General features: G+C 46.0%; 1 protein-coding gene across 1 annotated transcript; it reads right to left on the minus strand.

Annotated features, from left to right (window-relative positions):
- Positions 1-7,501: 7,501 nt before the first annotated feature.
- Positions 7,502-10,765, minus strand: krt94 (keratin 94). The gene is made up of 8 exons (XM_013135368.4): positions 10,176-10,765; positions 9,887-9,969; positions 9,622-9,778; positions 9,312-9,473; positions 9,010-9,135; positions 8,148-8,368; positions 7,947-7,960; positions 7,502-7,842 (listed from the first exon to the last, which is right to left on the minus strand). Exons 1-8 carry the CDS (start codon positions 10,674-10,676, stop codon positions 7,796-7,798), a joined length of 1,311 nt encoding a protein of 436 aa, XP_012990822.3. The 5' UTR covers positions 10,677-10,765; the 3' UTR covers positions 7,502-7,795.
- Between the last annotated feature and the right edge of the window lie 9,183 nt (positions 10,766-19,948).

Genomic DNA, 19,948 nt, shown 5'->3' on the forward strand with positions numbered 1-19,948 from the left:
ATAGACCAAAGCAGGCCATCATGGTTAGAAAAAAAACTTTATCTAATATCACTGTCCATACTGCACTGCTGAAACAAATGAAGGGCACATGTAATCATCACAGTATAACACCAAGTCAATTAAACTTCAGGGACATCAATCTGTCCATTTAGGAATGATAAGCGATTGTGAATCAATGTCACCTGTTTTGGTGCAAATGAAAGTGACAACAGGTGCACTGGAGAGGTAACAGCAAGACCACCCCGAAAAGGGGAATGGTTTTGCAGATGGTGGCCACAGACAATTACTCTCTCCTTCTCCTTCCTGACTGATTCTTCTCCAGTTTTGTATTTTCCTACTTTCCTTGTCACTACTGGCAGCATGTGGTGGTACCTGCAGCCCATTCAGTTTGCAAAGGTTGTCCAGCTCCTGTCACTGATGTCCTGATAGTCTGGGAGGAGATCCCCCAGGACACCATCCGCCGTCTGTTATGGAAATTCTTGTACTAATGTACTTGTATTTGAGAAATGTCTGCTTTACTCTTACCTGGTGTGTAACTCTGCAGTGGATCATTATGACCTCTGACCATCTGTTAATCTGCCCAAACCAATAAGGGCATCTGTCCTTTGTTCTTCAGGAATGTGGTTCACTGCCTTTTATGTTGTTCCCCTACCCCCTTGACGGGTAACACCTAGAGTTCCTGTTGATGGAATTACCATCACACATCTCATCAGGAGCATGCCCAGACGTTGTGGGAGTGCATACAGGCACGTGGGGGCCATGCACACTACCGAGTCACATTAGGAGTTGTTGGAATGCAAGTTGGAACAGCCTGTGATTTCAATTGTTTGAATCCAACTCTCAATTGGTTGGTGATTTTTGTATCCATGGACCGTTGTTATGTATTTTTGTTCTCAACAAATTACATAATGGACAGTAAAGATTTTGATATTTAATATGTTTCGTTCATCGAGACCCGATGTGTGTCCCCTTAAAATTAAGGCATTCTCTTAATTCTTTGAGCAGTGTATCTGAATCTAGTGCGGTATGACTGTATTCTCCCACTAGGGGACACCATCCACTTTGGTAAACCACCTAGGGGATGTGCACGCGTTCAGGCTCAATACTTTGCTCCTTTTGTAATCATACACTGGATGTCAGCATGGCACCGCCACAGTACACTGCAATCATTATTCAATGAAGTGATGTTTTTAGTCAGCCTGACCAACTCCATGGAGTGATCCAGAATGACAAGAGCTTCTAAAGAACTGTAGCTAGTTTGTTAAAGATCCGCAGGTTGGTCAAAACGTTACTTTTACACAAACATTTAAAGGTTGGTAGAAATTAGTCACTTGCAGTTGCCAACTTGGTTGGAACAACATGAGGTCGAGAGTCTGCCAGTGAGCAGTGCTGTTTAACAGTTTGGTGACCTCACTGTTGTAGTAACTGTATATACCTGTTTTGATTCAGGTCTAGTATCGTGTTTGGTTGAAGTAACACTGTTGCATTGTGAAACTGTTCCGAATTATGGAAACATGAAGACAAATGAAATGTCAGTGTGTAAAACACACATAAAGAAATGTCAGACATATTTCCTTCCATTCTGTTGCATGCATTACTGTGTTAAAACTGTAATGGTTCGGGTTACATATTTTTATGACCTTGTCAGATCAAAACCATAGGTATTTGGGCTAATGATCCTACAGTGTCACCACTACACAATCTAATATCTGTCCGCCTTCTTTTATTGAGGATATCATAATATGTCTCCCATGATATCTAACAGTAGGTGTGTACAGTTTTAACAGGGGCTACCTAAATAACAGAAGCTGGGGTTGGCACCAGTGGCAGTGGGTGGGTAAAATCCCTGGAGGACGCCATATTTCAGCCTCTATAAGCCGTTATTCATAGTTTTTTCATATTAAAACCTACAGCACTGACCATTTAACTTAAGTTGGCAACCGAAAAATAGCAATACCACTATTACCGTTAGATGTACCACCATTCACTTCACACAACGTTGTGTTGTCGTCTATTTGTGTATGTTTGTGGTGCACAATTAGACCCATTTTGGATTCACCCTCCTGGTGGAAAGCCAATGCAATTCTCCTTCTCATTTTGCCATCTTGCCAAAATGGCTTGACTTTATGCAACAGTGAGTGGACACGTTTTGTAAGGGCTAATAGAACACTGGCCATTTCAGTGGATTCGCTAAAACCACATCTAAAGCCATCCGGGGGAATTTAGGTGAGTTTTTATTTTTAGCTAGCTTACTACCAAATGTGAACAACATTACTGTGGTGTTACAGTGATACGTTTTCCGTCAGTGCCTTTGGACTTTGACGTCGTTTGATTGGTGTGATGCCAGATCCTTTTACGGGCATAACACTGACGCGTTGTCTGTCCGTGAGAGCCGACAACTCACTCAGCCCATTTTTTCAGCTTCAGCACACGCCCCCCTGAAAGGTCCGTGCACGACACTGACATGCTGACCCACACCACACCGTCTGAACTCATGCCAAGGACAGTTGGCCAAAATCTGTAGAAATCCTGGAATTGAACACATCATCTGCCCCCCCCGTGTTTGAGAACAACTGCTATAGCTGATAAGAAAAGGGCGTGTGACACAGCGAACCTGTCCAACCTGTAGGTTTCAACATCACCAATCATAACCTGGTGTTCTAATTAGCATTGTGTTCTGCACACTTTTCAATGCAACAAAAGCTCCATTGTTGTGAAAGTTATTGCAGCACATGTTTATGATTGTACCACGCTAGAAGTGACAGATTTACTTAGCCTTTTAATGCAGTGGGCCCATGAAGCTGTGTACAGACCCAAGTCAGAGACACGCAGCTGTGGTTTGGAAATTCACACTCAGCTACTGCTTGGTACGGGCTTGGCTATGACAGTCTCACATTTGCATGAAGGTTCCCCCAAGGTTTTGCAGTCAGGTCGTTGTTTTGACTTTCGCAGATAGTTATTTATGGCAATCATGCCGTGCTGTCTAAAACTCTAGGCAGAGGTCAAGGCTTTTTCTCTGCTCCTTGGTAATTCAGGCTGACGTGAAACAACCCTATCATTGTGGCTGTCAGTAGAATTCTGAGTTTGGCAAAGACAAGAATGTGTTCAGCTCAAATGCAAAGCTGAACTTCTCATTACAGAAACAGGAAAGCCTAATGTCTTGGGGCAACATTCCAAACTATGGTTCATGGTTTCTTTGCTTAATGAACTTGGTGTAATGCCTTCTCAAAGGTATCATGTCACAAAAGGTGATGATGGACAAGATGCTCTTGTCTGCGATGCTTGTTATTTAATTCAGTGGCATTACAGTTTAGGCCTCCGAAATGTATTGAGTGACATGAAAATGGATCTAATCAGATGAACTATTTAATGGTTTAATTTGAAATGATAAGCTTATGCCACTTTTATAACCATAACCCTTTAAAAATACATTAAATTTCCCCATCAACCCATACCGTGAATTATTTGCACAGTGTATTCTGAGCAGTAGCCAAAAGGCATGTTGGCAACAACGCTGATGTGTTTCTGGCTACCGACAATGTGATTATTTTAATTTGGCCTCCACCTTAATATACACTGACCATAAAACTGAAGGCAGCATTTTCATTAACTACACTATCCACACTGAGGTCCCGAAGCTGTCATGGTGCGGTGAGCAGCAGCGCCACCGTGCCATGTTTTCACAAGTTCCCATATTCTCACGAACACATCCCGGACTGTCACATGTTTTCAATCTTCCACACCAGGTCCCAATCTAGCTCGTTTGTATGTGTATATATGTTTCCCCTCTGCTCCCCACATTGTGGATCATTGTTGCTGTCGCTGTCATTGGTGCTGTTTTTAGGTTAATCGGTGAGTGTTGTTTAATGTACTGTTTGAATGTTTATTGTTAGGACGCATGTTGCGCACTTTGATTTCATTCAGTCATTAGTATTGTTTTCCGTTCGTGTTTGGTTTGTTTGTTGTGTAATAAAACCAACGAACGTGATATCTGCCTGCGTCTGGTTCCCTCCAACACTACACCAAGACGAGTTGTTACAGAATGATCCACCAAACCTGGAACCAGCAGGCAGTCCCTCCAGAGAGGGTATATACCTGGAGGGGCGATTGGGGGTCTGACTCCCTCTCCTCAGATGACGACGAAGCGGTCTATGAGAGAGTGGAGGAGGATCCCCTTGGGGAGCAGTGTTGGGGGTTGCCCCAAGACGGGTTCGGGGGGCCGCTGTGGGGCATGGACCAGTATGGAGTGGTCAAGCCCCTCACCAAAGAGCAAGGGGAGCTGGTGAAGGGTCTCCTGCAGGACATGCAGGAGGCAGGAAGGACAGGACGCAGGCGAGGCCGGAGGAAGAAGAGGGCGAGGTGCCCAACGCTTGGTCCGAGGTCCCCCCAGGAAAATTTTAGGGGGGGGCTGAGTGGGTGCCCGGGGGAAGTCCCGACGGCGCCCCCTCTATGTCCGGTGCCTCCTCGACCCCGTGCAGGCTGGCCAGGCTGTAGGCTGGCAATTAGGCGCACACCGCTTCCTGCTCCGCGGCCTTCCGCCGCCCCTGTCCCTGCGCCACGGCGCCGATTGCCCACTGCTGCTTTGGAGCAGCAGCCAGCGCCTCCTACCAGCCAGCAGCGGCAGTCAGCGCCCCCTGCTGCATTGGAGCAGCAGCCAGCGCCTCCTTCCTGCCAGTGGCAGCAGCCTGCACCGCCTGAGGCCGAGGAGGAGTGGCCTGCACCGCCTGAGGCCGAGGAGGAGTGGCCTGCACCGCCTGAGGCCGAGGAGGAGTGGCCTGCACCGCCTGAGGCCGAGGAGGAGTGGCCTGCACCGCCTGAGGCCGAGGAGGAGTGGCCTGCACCGCCTGAGGCCGAGGAGGAGTGGCCTGCACCGCCTGAGGCCGAGGAGGAGTGGCCTGCACCGCCTGAGCTTGACGGGGTTTGGCTGCCACCGCCCCTTCCTGTCCCGGCCGCCCCGGCGCCCCTTCCTGTCCCGGCCGCCCCGGCGCCCCTTCCTGTCCCGGCCGCCCCGGCGCCCCTTCCTGTCCCGGCCGCCCCGGCGCCCCTTCCTGTCCCGGCCGCCCCGGCGCCCCTTCCTGTCCCGGCCGCCCCGGCGCCCCTTCCTGTCCCGGCGCCCCTTCCTGTCCCGGCCGCCCCGGCGCCCCTTCCTGTCCTGGCCGCCCCGGCGCCCCTTCCTGTCCCGGCCGCCCCGGCGCCCCTTCCTGTCCCGGCCGCCCCGGCGCCCCCTCCTGTCCCGGCAGCCCCGGTCCCTCCTTCGGCTCTTCCGGCTACCGACCCACCGTCGGCTCTTCCGGCTACCGACCCACCGTCGGCTCTTCCGGCTACCGACCCACCGTCGGCTCTTCCGGCTACCGACCCACCGTCGGCTCTTCCGGCTACCGACCCACCGTCGGCTCTTCCGGCTACCGACCCACCGTCGGCTCTTCCGGCTACCGACCCACCGTCGGCTCTTCCGGCTACCGACCCACCGTCGGCTCTTCCGGCTACCGACCCACCGTCGGCTCTTCCGGCTACCGACCCTCCGTCGGCTCTCCCGGCCTCTGACCCTCCGCCGGCTACCGACCCTCCGTCGGCTCTCCCGGCCTCTGACCCTCCGCCGGCTACCGACCCTCCGTCGGCTCTCCCGGCCTCTGACCCTCCGCCGGCTACCGACCCTCCGTCGGCTCTCCCGGCCTCTGACCCTCCGCCGGCTACCGACCCTCCGTCGGCTCTCCCGGCCTCTGACCCTCCGCCGGCTACCGACCCTCCGTCGGCTCTCCCGGCCCCTGACCCTCCGCCGGCTCCTGATCTTCAGCCGGTTCTGCCTCCCCGGCCTGTCCCGACGGCTCCGCCACCCTGGTTAGTCGCGGCTGTTCCGCCCCCTCGGCGGGTTTGTGCCGATGGGGGTACTGTGCTGCCCCGCCCCCCCTCCCTTGGGCTGGGGTTCGTCTTGGCCCGTCCGGTGGCCGGGCCTTTGGGGGGGGGTACTGTCATGGTGCGGTGAGCAGCAGCGCCACCGTGCCATGTTTTCACAAGTTCCCATATTCTCACGAACACATCCCGGACTGTCACATGTTTTCAATCTTCCACACCAGGTCCCAATCTAGCTCGTTTGTATGTGTATATATGTTTCCCCTCTGCTCCCCACATTGTGGCTCATTGTGCTTGTCATGTTTGGATGTCGTGTATGTTGCCGTTATTGTAAGTACTTGTGTTATTTCATATTGTCGTTTTTTGCTGCTTTAGTCAGCCCTTTACTTTGTGTGTTTTGTGCTCGGTGTTTGTTTATTTCTTATCAATTAAAGAATCCACACCGACTACCCCTGCCTGCACCTGGTTCCTTGTCCATGCAACACTGCACTACACCACCGTTTGTGACAGAAGCAAAGCAAAAGTTTGCTGATACACCTCTGGCTCAGTTTTTTGACTTGCTCATCAAAATATAACTTGCTCATCAAAATATGTAAATAGCATGTGTAAATAATTTGCAGCTTTGGTTGTTGTTGAGCATTTCAGACAATGTTAACATTGTTAATTGTCGTCTATAGCCTTGGCTGTAAAATGTGAATGCCGACAAAAGTTGTGTAAAGCAACAGTTAATTTTTCAGGATTTTTTTTTTAAATCTAAAAGTGATATTAGACTATATTCTATAAAAGATCCATACCAACAACAGTAATCAAAACACACTAATCATATCTCTAAAGCAATCACAAACAATGTTGCTAAATTAAAGGCATACAGTATCACTACCCCACACACTAAAGCCAGGGTTTTTTATCATTTATCATTTGTGTGTGTGTGAGTTGGTGGGGGAAAGGTGGGGAACATCTACATTATGCTACACAACGAAGTGTTCCACTAAAGAACACATTTTGCAGATCTCCCCAACTATACCCACTGTATGTTCCTGTCATATAAAAACATAGAAACGTGTGTTCATACTGACATGGAGGCAAGCACACACTGCTTATTGACCCAAGCCTGGTTCAAGGGTTCTCAACCATCAGCTACATAGCAACACCATCAACAAATACTTTCTTTGTTAAACCGGTCAGTATTTGCCTCCCTAGTCAATATTTTTACACTCGTGTCTAGGCAACACAGCCACTTGTTGAATAGGAAACTCTGCGTGTTGTAACCCTCTATGGAAATGCTAATGTAGGTCTCGGGGCCACGATTGGTCGTTCAGTTGGGCGTGTACCCACTCCCTTATGAAAAGGAACTTTACCACACCCTTGGTCAAACACTGCGTTCCACGGACACAGATCCCCTCTCCCTTCAAAGGCACACATTTCAGTAGCCTTCACTCCAGTCACCCCCATGTCATATATTCCACCTCTTCCATTTTTCAGCCATTGTGTCCCACATCCTGACAACCATACTGTTATGTTTGACCCCATGAGTGTAATGTGGTCGTCATGTCTCCTGAACAAATACAGCCAGGCAATGGACAAAAACAATCCAGACTTTTTACAGGAGGTTTTGATTCTTTCATTCAGAAAAAATTGCTCAGACACATAATAGCGGTTGATATTCACCTGCACATTTATTGTCAAAAACAGGATGGCCGTACACTCGCTACACAAGTTGATCGTCAAATGTGTTTTTTTATGTTTCTAAACTCAGTTCGGCTGCGTGGAACGTAAGGCTTTCTATGACATGCAGATATCACACTGGCAGGTGTCTGACAGTCCCTAGCAGAATGAGAGGCGTTCTGCATTCACAGTACTCCTGAAGTGACGGCTCTTCTCTGTGTTTGTACTGGGGTGCGGCGTTTGTGGGTGGTACTTTCTGTTCCTCAGCAGAGCAGGGAGTCTAGCTGGTGCGCACGGTGGTGGTGGTGACTGTGGTTTTCGACCCCCCTTCACACAGAAAAGGAGAGTGTTTACCACATGCACACAACATGCTCAAACGCTTCTGTTGTAACCAATTATCTTATTGTATTATATCCTTTATAGGTATTTACCTGAGCCCCCGGTCCTGAACAGAACAACGGAGTAGAAAGGAAAAAGGGGGAAAAACGTGTGTGAGTAAAATGTCCGTTCTTAATCATCCAATAGGTAAATTGCAGCGGAACAAAATGACAGATAACTACATTTTAATTAGGCCTTTGGGCCTTGTTGACTATTTAAGCCCTACGTATTTCCTACAGATTTTCAGGTTCTACCTCGACTCCTCTCCTTCCAGGAGGCTTCTGTAGGTGGCGATCTCCTGCTCCAGACGAGACTTGATGTCCAGCAGCATCTTGTAGTCGTGGCCCTGGGTCTCGATGCTCTGGCGCACGTTGTTGAGCTCTGCTTCCAGCATGTTGATCTGGTTCTGGAAGCCCGCTAGCATGGAGCCGTAGCGGCCGTCTGTCTCTCTTAGCGTGTTCTCCAGAGCTCCTTTCTGTTTGGAGAAAAACACATGCGCGTCTTTGTTACACCTCATCACTGTAATAAGCAAATGCTAATGATATCATGTAGCTCAATTTTAACGCAATGTTGAAAGTTAACCCAGATGTCTGTGCCACCAGGTTTGCTCCTTGGGGTACATGTTTTGGATATGATATTGGTCTTTACTACACAATCTTACCCCGCTAAGTGATGAAAAGGGTAATGTATAGCCCTTCATTAAGTGGCCTTTAGAACCACAGAGAATGTAGCCCCCTGACAGCTTCTAGTTGGATTCATCTAAATTCCCTAAATCTGATAAGCCCCAGCTGCTGGGCCTGCAGTCTTGCTGAGAGGCTGCAGATGCCCATATAAAGTGAAAACTCTTTTAACCTTCCATTTATAATCTCCGTCTCTTTTTTTATTTTTCCACTTCATTCCTATCTTCCCTTTCCACCCTCCCACTCAACCCTCACCCGAGACCTCCCCCGACTCTCATCTGCGTTGTCAAACCCTCCCCCCCGTGCATGCCTCCCTCCCGCCATGTAACTGACACAGAGACGGACGCTGAAAGAGGATCCAATGTCGACGGTCGCAGAAAGTGGCAGAACGTTGTTTCACGGTTTCCCCCCTGCGATCCATTGACCTCCCACTCACCATGCTGAGCTGTGACTGTAGCTCGATCTCCAGGCCCTGCATGGTGCGTCTCAGGTCGTTGATCTCTGTCTTGGTCGTCTGGATGATCTCTGTGCTGGTTGCCACTTCCTTAGATAGGTCGGCTGACTGAAACGCAAACAAACCAGGCGGGCCATATTAATAACAATCTCCCTGTGAAACTACAATGCGCCTTCAAAGAGACGGCAGTTAATTACAGTTTGGACTGTGTCAATGTAAATACCCAAGATTACAGCCCGGCAGCTGGGCGAGTTTAGGTATGGTGTTGACATGGTGACCGGTACCTTGTTGTTGAACCACAGTTCCTGGTCGCGGCGGTGTTTGTCGATTATGGCCTCATACTGAGTGCGGATCTCTTCCATCACCCTGGACATATCCTGTTGGGGCGCGGCGTCCACCTCCACATTCACGGTTCCAGTGATCTGAGAACGCATGGCGGCCAGTTCCTGGGGAGTCACGGGAAAGGGAGTCAGACAGTTGCCTGCGTGTTGGCATTGACATCCCACTTCCTATTTAACCTTTAGTTAATGAACCGAGTGCCGCCACCTTCTCTTGCCTCTATTCACAACGTGTACAGGTTTACAGTAATGGTACCTCTGCATGGTTCTTCTTGAGGTAGGCCAGCTCATCTTGCAGACTCTCGATCTGCATCTCCAGGTCGGCCTTGGTCAGGGTGGTCTGGTCCAGCAGGCGACGAAGGTTGGCGATGTCAGCCTCAACTGACTGGCGCATCATCAGCTCATGCTCAAACCTGATTAGTTAGAGGACAAGGGGGGGGGGGGGGGGGGGGCATTTGAATCCAAACTTATATAATAGAAATAATATGCGTGTTTTGAAATAGATATAAAAGTGTCCTTACTTGGTCCTGAAGTCATCAGCAGCCAGTTTGGAGTTGTCAATCTGTAGCAGGATGTTGGCGTTGTTGATTGTGGCACCGTTAATCTAAAAGAAAGTACAGTGTAAGTTATGCGTCAACAATCGTATTGTCGCCTTTAGGGTGCACCATGGTTAGAATTCCATTTACTCAACGGTCAAACTTTGATAAACCATTGCAGCTGATAAAAAGCTTATTAAACACAGATTAAAACTAATACAACTTGACTTGGCTGGAGTTATAGCTTAAAGCAGACAAGGTCAGCACCGCCCACCTTGTCCTTCAGGTCATTGATGATGTCCCAGTAGTGGCTGTAGTCTCTCTCTGCCGCGGGGCCCTTCTTCTCATAGTACTCCTTAATTTGAATCTCCAGCTTGGAGTTGGCCGCCTCCAGTGAGCGCACCTTCTCCAGGTAGGAGGACAGGCGGTCGTTCAGGTTCTGCATGGTGGCCTTCTCATTCAGGTGGATGGGGCCGCCGTCCAGGGCACTGGACAGCTGGAAGCCCCCGCCGCCTGCAGATCCAAAGCCGCCCCCAAAGCCGGAGCCGCCCGCAAAGCCGGAGCCGCCCGCAAAGCCGGAGCCGCCCGCAAAGCCGGCGCCGCCGCCGTACCCGGAGGAGGCCGTGCGCATGGACGAGGAGGAGATGCGGGTGCCGCCGTCAGAGCCTCCCGCGTACACGCTGAAGGCCTTGGGGGCGGCGGACACGTAAACGCCCCGGCGCGAGCTGGTGTTGGAGCTTCCGGAGAAGGTTGGTTGGAATCCGTACATTGACATGCTGACTGGCTGCCAATGCGGGTCAGTGGAGTTGAGGAGAGAGCAGAGTGGACCGTTACAGTGCTACAGCCTTCGGGAGTGTGCAGCGGGATGGAGGACGCTGGGTCCTCATATAGTCAGAGACTTAGGGCGGGCCTCTCTCGAAGGTGGGGAGGGGGGAGGGGCGGAGATAGCAGAGTGCGGGGGGAGTGGGGGGGGGGGGCGACTTACAACACTCTCCAGCAGCCTTGGCATCACCACAGTCTGTTTGCCTTTAAGGACTTGGGTTCAGTTTCCACCCCTGTGAGGAAGTTGCAATGGAATGTTTGCGTCAGTTGAGTGTTTGTGTGGGAATGGAGTGATGTGGTAAGGGGTGAGTGTGTAGGGGAGAGTGTAGTGTGTTTGTGTGTGTGTGTGTGTGTGTGTTCATTAGGCAGCTACAGAAAGAAGACACAATGCCAGGAGTTTGTTAAGTGCCGGTATGTCAGTCATTCCAACTATATCACATGCGGTTATTTGACTATTGTTAGGCATATATGACTGAAACATTTGATCCAGGCTGAAGTAGTGTTACCTCCCACGCCTTAAGTCAATATCTTATCACAGGATAAGTGGTAAGCATACTGTGATGTATCTATCATTAAAACTGTGGGTGGCTTTCAGTAGGGTACACTAACTACAGTTCTCTTCATAATTATTGGGACATAGAGCACCATAATTATGGAGGTCACTGTGTATTGGTGAGATGACTGTGAAGATACTTTGGCTGTGTATGTAATGAACTACAGAAGGTTTTTGACAGTGGCACCTTTTCTGTATTTCAACTCTAAGGGGTGTGGCCAACTTTTATTAAAGGGTATTTTCAACTATTTTGGTTGAACACGTACAGCTTCTACTTGGAGAGTGTTCCAGGTCTGTCAGACAGCGTTTCCTTGTTTTTAGGTCATAGTGTTTGCAGGTTTTCACTCCTAACTCTTACTTTATTGATTCATTAAGGTCACTAAATAGTTAGGAACTACACTAACCTGGTTGTCTAGGTCTTAATTGGACACCAATTGAAAGGAAATAAGAAAACCATTGGAAAGTTGTCCCTCCATGGAATTAATTTTACAAGCCTGTTCTAACAGGTTGTTTGCCATTGCTGTGCTCACCCGTGCTGTTAACACCAAATGGATTTGATATCTTCTGCTTCATGTTGGTCAGTGTGAATTGACACTGACACTTCTTTGGAGCTCACGTTACCAGACCCAATTAACAGACTCCAAATGCAAATGCAAAGCCTAGACTGAAGACAAAAGAAATGGCAGCTCTCATGGAGAAATTAAACACCTGCCAAATTAAAAACAGCTGTAAAGCCAATTCCTAAATACTTTTGGCACCATAAAATGGTACTGATTGCCTGCACTTACACACACTGACAATATATCATTTCAAATTGAAAGTGTTGAAATGACCCCCCTCCAAAGAAGTTGGTCACTGTCCGAACACTTTTGGAGTTCCCTGTGTTTGTTCTGAAATATAACTATTTGAAGACCCCCAGACCTCTCCATACTCTCAGACTGGTCATATTTAGTGTTTGGAGCCCGACTCCATTGTTCTCCATCTCCTCCAGAAATCCCCCGTAGAACCACAAGCTGTGTTCTGTGTGCGTCCCGTGTGTGCAGTGCACTAAGACTCCCAGTGCTGTGGCTGCTTTGTTGTTTTTGGCTTGATTAGGTACTGTGTGCGAACGATGAAAGATGACCGTGAAAGAGCCTCAAAAGGGTTGCTGGGATGCATGGGGGAGAGGGGGTGAGCTCAGTCCTTGGACGTTGGCCAGCTCCCAGCTCATCTCATATCTGAGATATGGGGAGGTTGTGCGGGGGGCTATGGGTGGGACGGTTGGAACCACATTCCTCATACAGTCTCTAATAGGATTGTGCCTGACTTAAAGCGTTTTTAGCATTGATATACAGTGAACTCTTTAGTCTCTCTAGTCTCTATTGCCTGGCCCTGGCACAAGTGATAGGGAATCGTTGTTGCTGGCAGATTCGGGCATGATGAATCAACTGGTGCCGCAGTGCATTTACAACGTATACTTTCGCTTGGATACTTCACACCAGCTCACATAGAGACAAACAACAGGCCCATTGTACTTTGTCAAGTTGGAGCCGGTCAACATAGAAGGAGGATGAGATCAGGACTATGACTTACGCTCATGTCTGAGCACTTGTTTTCACTTGCGCTGAATTCATGAATCATTCAGTTTTTCAGAGCTAAAACGATGACTTCCTATTGTGTACACTGTTTCACTCCCTGCTGAAATGATTGTACCTGTAGACAGTCCACACCCACTTCAACCTTTTTGTTGTCTCAGAGTTTTATACATTTCAGTTTGTTTTATTTTTTTCTCACTTATCTGCAAACAATACTCTCCACATTAGATATTTTTTTTGTTATTATGAATTCAAATTATATAAACAAATCTAAATGTTATTATTGAAATTGTTTAATTTCCCAACTACCTGAGTTAATCCTTGGTGCAAGCACCTTTGGAAGTAACTAGAGCTGTGAGTTAGGTTGGGTCTCTATCAAGTTTGCACATCTAGATTTGGCAATATTTGACCATTCTTCTTTACAAAACTGTTCATGCTCTGTCAAGTTATTTTGTGGAGTATCAATCTACAGAAATCTTCAAGCAATTCCACAGATCCAAGATTAGATTTAAATCAGGGCCCTTGAGCCACACATGGATAATCACATTTTAATTTTACTGCAGGTTCATGCTAAAAGGTGAACATCTGTCTCTTTTTCAGATTTCAGAGTGCAGAAGGATATCCTTGAGGACAACTATAAGTATTTAGACACTGACAAAGTATGTAGACAGTGACAAATGTTGTTGCATTGGCTCTGTACTCCCGAGATGGAGTTTAATTTCAATTGGTTGCAAGTCCTTTGAGTTGACGACAGCCTGAGGTTTACAACCTTTAGACATCTTCAGATTCTTGGTTTCTTCCCTGATTATGCTCAAATGGGTTGCAGCCACATTCAGGTATTTCTGGGCATTTTTACTTTCAGTCGAAATTCATGCTCAATTAGATTCATGTCAGGTGACTGACTTGGCCTTCATCTTTGATAAATATCAGGTGACTGAAATTCATCTTTTTGTCCCTGTTTGCTTTTACAGCATGTTTGGGGTCACTTTAGCAGCATGTTTGTGGTCAATGTCCTGCTTCAAAATGAACTGATTTCTAATGGGTTTGAAGCATTATGTTGCATCTTGGCAGAAAATATGTTTCAGAATACATCCTACTACAGTTGGATGTATATAGGGGGTGCTATATTTGTCCAAAATATAGCACCCCCTCAACATTATTTGACAAATAAATTGTTATGCCGGATTCCTTTTTTCTCTCCACACCTTCCAGTTACCATCACTCTGGTGCGTGTTAATATTTGTTTCAACTGTCCAGAATACCTTTTTCCAGAGCCTTTTGTTTTTTGGGGTTATTTCTTAGGCCTTTTGTTTTTAGGCTCATGTTTTTCCACCTTATACAGTAGTCCAGCATTTGTAGTTTACCTGGTTATGTTTGCAAATGGTAATGACTCTTCAAAACTACCTCCAGGAGAAGTGTTCCTGATCTGTCAGACAGTTCTTTGTTCATGATGGTGAGCATTCTTTGGCCATCCACTGTAGAGGTCTTCCTTGGTCTAGCAGATTATTTGCCATTGCAGAGCTAACCAGTGCATTTTTCTTCTTCTTAGTATACAAAATGTTGGCATGCTTAGTTTATTCTAATATATCTGCATCGTGATCTCCAGCTTAAATGGCATTGACATTTATTTGGTTTTCAACACCAGCAACTCCAGCAACTCTAGAATAAATTAAAACTCCCAGTCTGTAGCTAAACCCATCACCAATATTTTACTTCTAACCCATGACCACATGTCCTCCAAGGTTTTAACATAGCAGGAGACAAGGAATATTTAGAAAGTGCATTCCTTAGATTAGCAAGGACTTACGATGGAAAAGGAGAACTGACCCTACCCCCACCGCCACAACAATATAGCAGCGTAAAACCTTGGGGCTGAGACAGTGGGGTCCAGTGACACTGTGGCACTATTCAAGGGTTACCCCGGAGACGGCCCAGCAGGCAGGAAGTCAATCCACCCACATGGCCAAGCATCAACTGGGGACACCAACCAACCGCAACCACCCTGAAAGAGGGCAGTGTTTCGCTCACTCCCATTGCTTGCAGGCCAGAACGGAGAAACAAAACTAAGCCAGTGACTCCTGAATGGCATTGGAGAGAGGGCATCAAAGTGGAGATGAGTGCCCGCTTGGCAAGACAGCAAGGGTGGACAGTATCAAGCCTGTTCACCTTCACACCCCTGGACCAGACTACACTCAATCGTAGACCATGCTGAAGAGATGAGTCTTTAGTAGACACTTAAAGATTTGGACTGAGTCTGCATTTCTAACCTTAATCGGCAGAACATTCTACAGTAGTGGAGCTCCATAGGAGAAAGCCCCGCCTCCAGCTGTTTGTTTAGAAAATCAATGTACAATTAGAAGGGCCTGCATAATGCAATCTTAAGTTACATGTAGGTATGTACGGCTGGACCGATTCAGCAAGGTAAGTATGAGCAAGTCCATGTATTGCTTTATAAGTTAAAAACCTTAAATACGCTGAAACCCTAATAGTTCTGTGGAGCTGAAAACTGAATATATCATGTACTGACACTTGGACTTAAAACATGCGTGATTAATTACATAGGGTAAGATAACTGGAAGTTTGTAATTCCGTCGTGGTCTGAAAGAGGTATAAGTTGAGTTAAGCCTTAGCTTATGATGAGTCATTGAAACACTACTCCACCCATGGACTCTCAACCCCCTCGCTCTGCATTCCTACAGCTAGTTAAACATACTGGGAGCAAAAAGGGAAGATAAGAACCCTGGCGAAATGGATCACCTTTGGAATGGGAGTTTTCCTGAGGACTGTGTAAAAACCTTTCTGTCTATGGAATTTTTAAAGCCAGTTTTGGGCAGGAAACATTCTGTTAGCATGACAACAAAAACAATGGCTTTTTTTTTTTCTCATATTTGCACCTGTTGGGACAGTTACTTCCTAAAGATCGACAGGTTTTCATCTATGATGAAAAATAACATTAAAGGCTGAAGAGACAGAACGGAATGAGGTTGGGAAATAAAGCAAAGTGCACAAAGATAAGAAAAATCCCTCTATTGAAAAGAATATGGACAGTAATCCAAATAAAAAAAAAAATCCCCCCCATATGTAGATGATATAGACAGAAATACAATTAACAAACTCTCTGTAGATAAGCAATTGATTGTTAAGGTTAGAGTTAAGTTTAGAAGAAGGAATTACACTTTATACACTATTAACAAATGTTCAACAAACTATTAACTTCTTGCTAGGGTTAGGTTGAGAAAGTAGGATTTAAGGTTAAGGTTAGGATAAAGGTTAAGTTTAGGGTTAGGGTAATGGTTAGTAGAGAGTTAACATGTTACTGATAGTCAGTCAATAATGTAAAGAGCATCTACAGACACGCTTTTGGAAAAAAATTTTACCGAAGAAAGTTTTGAGGAAAGGTTAAGGTTAGGGTTAAGGATGATGTTATGGTGAAGGTTTGTTAACATATTACTGATAGTCAGTAGATAATCTGTAGAGTGTATACAGACATACATTTGGCACTCGCAAAATTAAGTTTTAACAAATGTTGGTATTAGAGCCTTTTAGTGTTTATCAAGAATAATCAGACTGTTTGAGGAATATCCTAAAACACATTTTAAAAGACGGGACTTTGGGACTAAAATGTTCTATCTGCGGAAAAAACTTTTAACTCAGTTTTACATTTCTGCCCTACTAGATCTGCCCCAGTCAACTGTAAGTGCTATGATTGCGAAGTGGAAGCGTCTAGGAGCAACAACAGCCCAGAGACAAAGTGGTAGACCACACAAACTCACAGAGCGAGGACACTGTTCTGAAGCATGTAGTGCGTAAAGATTGCCTATCTAATGCATCACTCTCCAGCAAGTCCCAAACTGGCTCTAAAAGCTACTTCACCACAAGAACTGTGCGTCAGCAGCTTCACAAAATGGGTTTCCATGGCTGAGCTACAGTATGCAAGCCTCATACAGTTGTGCTCCATACCCTAGTTTGCATACCCTTGGAGAATTGGTAATATATGTACCATTTGTAAAGAGAACATGAGTGAACAAGCAAAACAGGTCTTTCATTTCTTATGGGATTCACATTCAACTGTAGGCCATATCAGAATGGCGCAATCATAAAACAAAACATGGCAACAAAGAAAAAAATTAACTGAGCATTGTCCAAAAGTCTGCATACCCTTAATTCTTAATACTGTGTATTGCCCCCTTTAGCATCAATGACAGCGTGCAGTCTTTTGTAATAGTTGTATATGAGGCACCGAATTCTTGCAGGTGGTATAGCTGCCCATTCATCTTGGCAAAATGCCTCCAGGTCATGCAAAGTCTTTGGTCGTCTTGCATGAACCGTACGTTTGAGATCTCCCCAGAGTCGCTTGATGATATTAAGGTCAGGAGACTGTGATGGCCACTCCAGAACCTTCACCTTTTTCTGCTGTAACCACTGGAGAGTCAACTTAGCCTTGTGCTTTTGGTGATTGTCGTGCTGGAATGTCCAAGAGCGTCGCATGTGATGGCAACTCGACCATGCAGCTCATTTTTCTTCAAGTATCTTCGTATTGTGCTCCTTGAAACAACCACGAGCAGCCTGTATTTCTCTTGAGGTTACTTGTGGGGTGTTCTTTGTATCACAAACAATTCTTCTGGCAGTTTTGGCTGAAATCTTTTTTGGTTTACCTGACCTTGACTTGGTATCAAGAAATCCCCAAATGTTCCATTTCTTTATCAGTGATTGAACTGTACTGACTGACATTTGCAAGGCTTTTGATATCTTTTTATAATAAATCGTAATTACACAAATTATTTCTTTCCGGAGTGATGAATCACGCTTCACTATCTGGCAGTCTGATGGATGAATCTGGGTGTGGTGGATGCCAAGAGAACACAACCTACCGAAATCCACTGTAAAGTTTGGTGGAGGAGGGATAATGGCCTGGGGCTCTGTTACAGGGTTGGGCTAGGCCCCTTAGTTCCAGTGAAGGGACATCTTAATGTTGCAGGATATAAAGACATATTAGACAATTGGGTGCTTCCAACTTTGTGGCAGCAGTTTGAAGAAGGCCCTTTCCTGTTCCAGCATGACTGTGCCCAAAGTGGTGTCCATAAAGACTTGGTTTGACTAGTTTAGTGTGAAGGAACTCAACCTCACTGAACATCTTTGGGATGAATTGGAACGGCGATTGCGAGTCAGGCCTTCTGGTCCAACATCAGTGCCTGACCTCACAAACTCCTTAATCAATGCCCATGGTTTTGAATGGGATGTCCAACAAAAAGTCCAGAAAAAATTCTGTGCCTGGTAAAAACCTTATTGCTCAAACAGATTTTTGATGAACCATAAGGTACTATCTGCGATTACACACATCTAATATCTTAGGATTTTGAAACTATGCACTTCAGTTAAGATGAGAACATTATTGAGTTATAGAAGAGTCATTACAGAACAATTCAGAACTATTTGTTGCGCAGATAAGACCTTCTGACCTTATTTTCTTTATTTATGAACTTCTTGAAGAAAAGCATTAATAACTTCATGTGAACAAGTAATCATGAAGAAAGAGTAACAAAGAGACAGAACAATAAAGGTACCAGATTGTACCCTTCCCCAGAAAGCTAATAATAACCCCCCCGCGCCCCGCCACAGCCTGCACACAAAGTCTTACATTGTATTCAACAATGTCTGGAGTTGATTAAGCAAGTATGGATATATTCCAAACTGTCATCCCTTTTTGCAAAGGGGAGATCTGTAGAGATATGAAAAAGGTATTTCTGTGAAGTTCACAGGCTTCGCTTAGCAAGTCAAAAGAGAAGATTATTCTGTATGTATTATGTATAAATCCACCATGGTAGGAATCTCCAGGTCTCTACATTGCTCAGTTATTATCAAGGTTAGATGAAAGAAAGGAGTAGTTCCTCACTACTGAGCGGAGGAATGATATCTGTCTAATGTCTAAATGAGCTTTAATTTGCTTCCTCCAGGTATTATGGTTTTAAATTGCACTTCCAGTTTGAACAGGAATACAGAGACAAAATCTTCACATTTTCTCAGGTATCTCAATTGGATAGATTCTCTGGAAAATATGAAACCCTAGCTCTCAACTGATTTTTTTGGTTAAACCCCTGGTGCATGAAGTTGATAACATCACTTTTTATGGACTTTGAAGATATTGATTTTATCCGAGCGAAAACGCCCGATAACAGAATCAAACAAAGTCACTTTGTTCATTTTTACAGTTAATTTTTCTCTTCCTGTGTCATAACATGGGCACAGAAGGCTTGCCCTGCCAGTGAGATCCAACGCCCTCTCTCCCTGATGTGGGGCACGGGTACCTGTTTGTTAATATTACCCTCGTCTGTGTTCCTGATCACTGTCCCTATTTCAGATCCCCCTTTACTAGTGTGTCTAGTTGGTCTCTGGTTTGGTTTCCACAGCGTAATGTAACGTTGTCTTGTTCATTGTCTTAAGTTTGATCACGTCTTGGTCCTTTATATTTTCCGATGCTCCGTTCTCCCAGTGCATGTGTCCTGCCTCTTCATGCATCATGAGATCGTATTTCATCCCATGACTGTCCTCCAGAATGAGTCTTCTCACAAAACCAACTTTTGAACTGCTAGCACCAACGTTTTCTTTGTCCCTTTTCTTTTAGAATAAGGAATGAGATTATATGGACAAGGTAGGACCTGATCTGTAATCAGCTCTGTTATTGACTCAAACATGCTTTGTGAATACAGGCCAAGCATACTATTTGCAAAAATGGCTGCCATGGTGATTGCCCCTGATCACACAAACAAAAGGAGAAGATCCCATCCTAGGGTGTGTTGTTTTCCTTACACATGCATAGCAGCCTCTTGTCTATTATTATAGTCTTGAACTTCTGGATTCCTGTCTTAGGTACATTGGATACAGTGTTACCGTCATCACCAAATGATGATACAATGGAGCTGATGCTTGTCTGGTAAGATGTTCCCATGCCTGTCATAGACAGGTTTGGTCTCAGGTGATTTTGTGCAACAGGGAGATTGTGAGAGGTGTCGGTGATGTTTATGTAAAAGGAGAAAGTGTATCACCTCAATATGTGGTAACCCTCCAGGTTTAACCCTCACATTAGAAATTAATAATAAT

This window comes from Esox lucius, chromosome 9 (genome assembly GCF_011004845.1).
Source record: "Esox lucius isolate fEsoLuc1 chromosome 9, fEsoLuc1.pri, whole genome shotgun sequence".
Taxonomy (NCBI): Eukaryota; Metazoa; Chordata; class Actinopteri; order Esociformes; family Esocidae; genus Esox; species Esox lucius.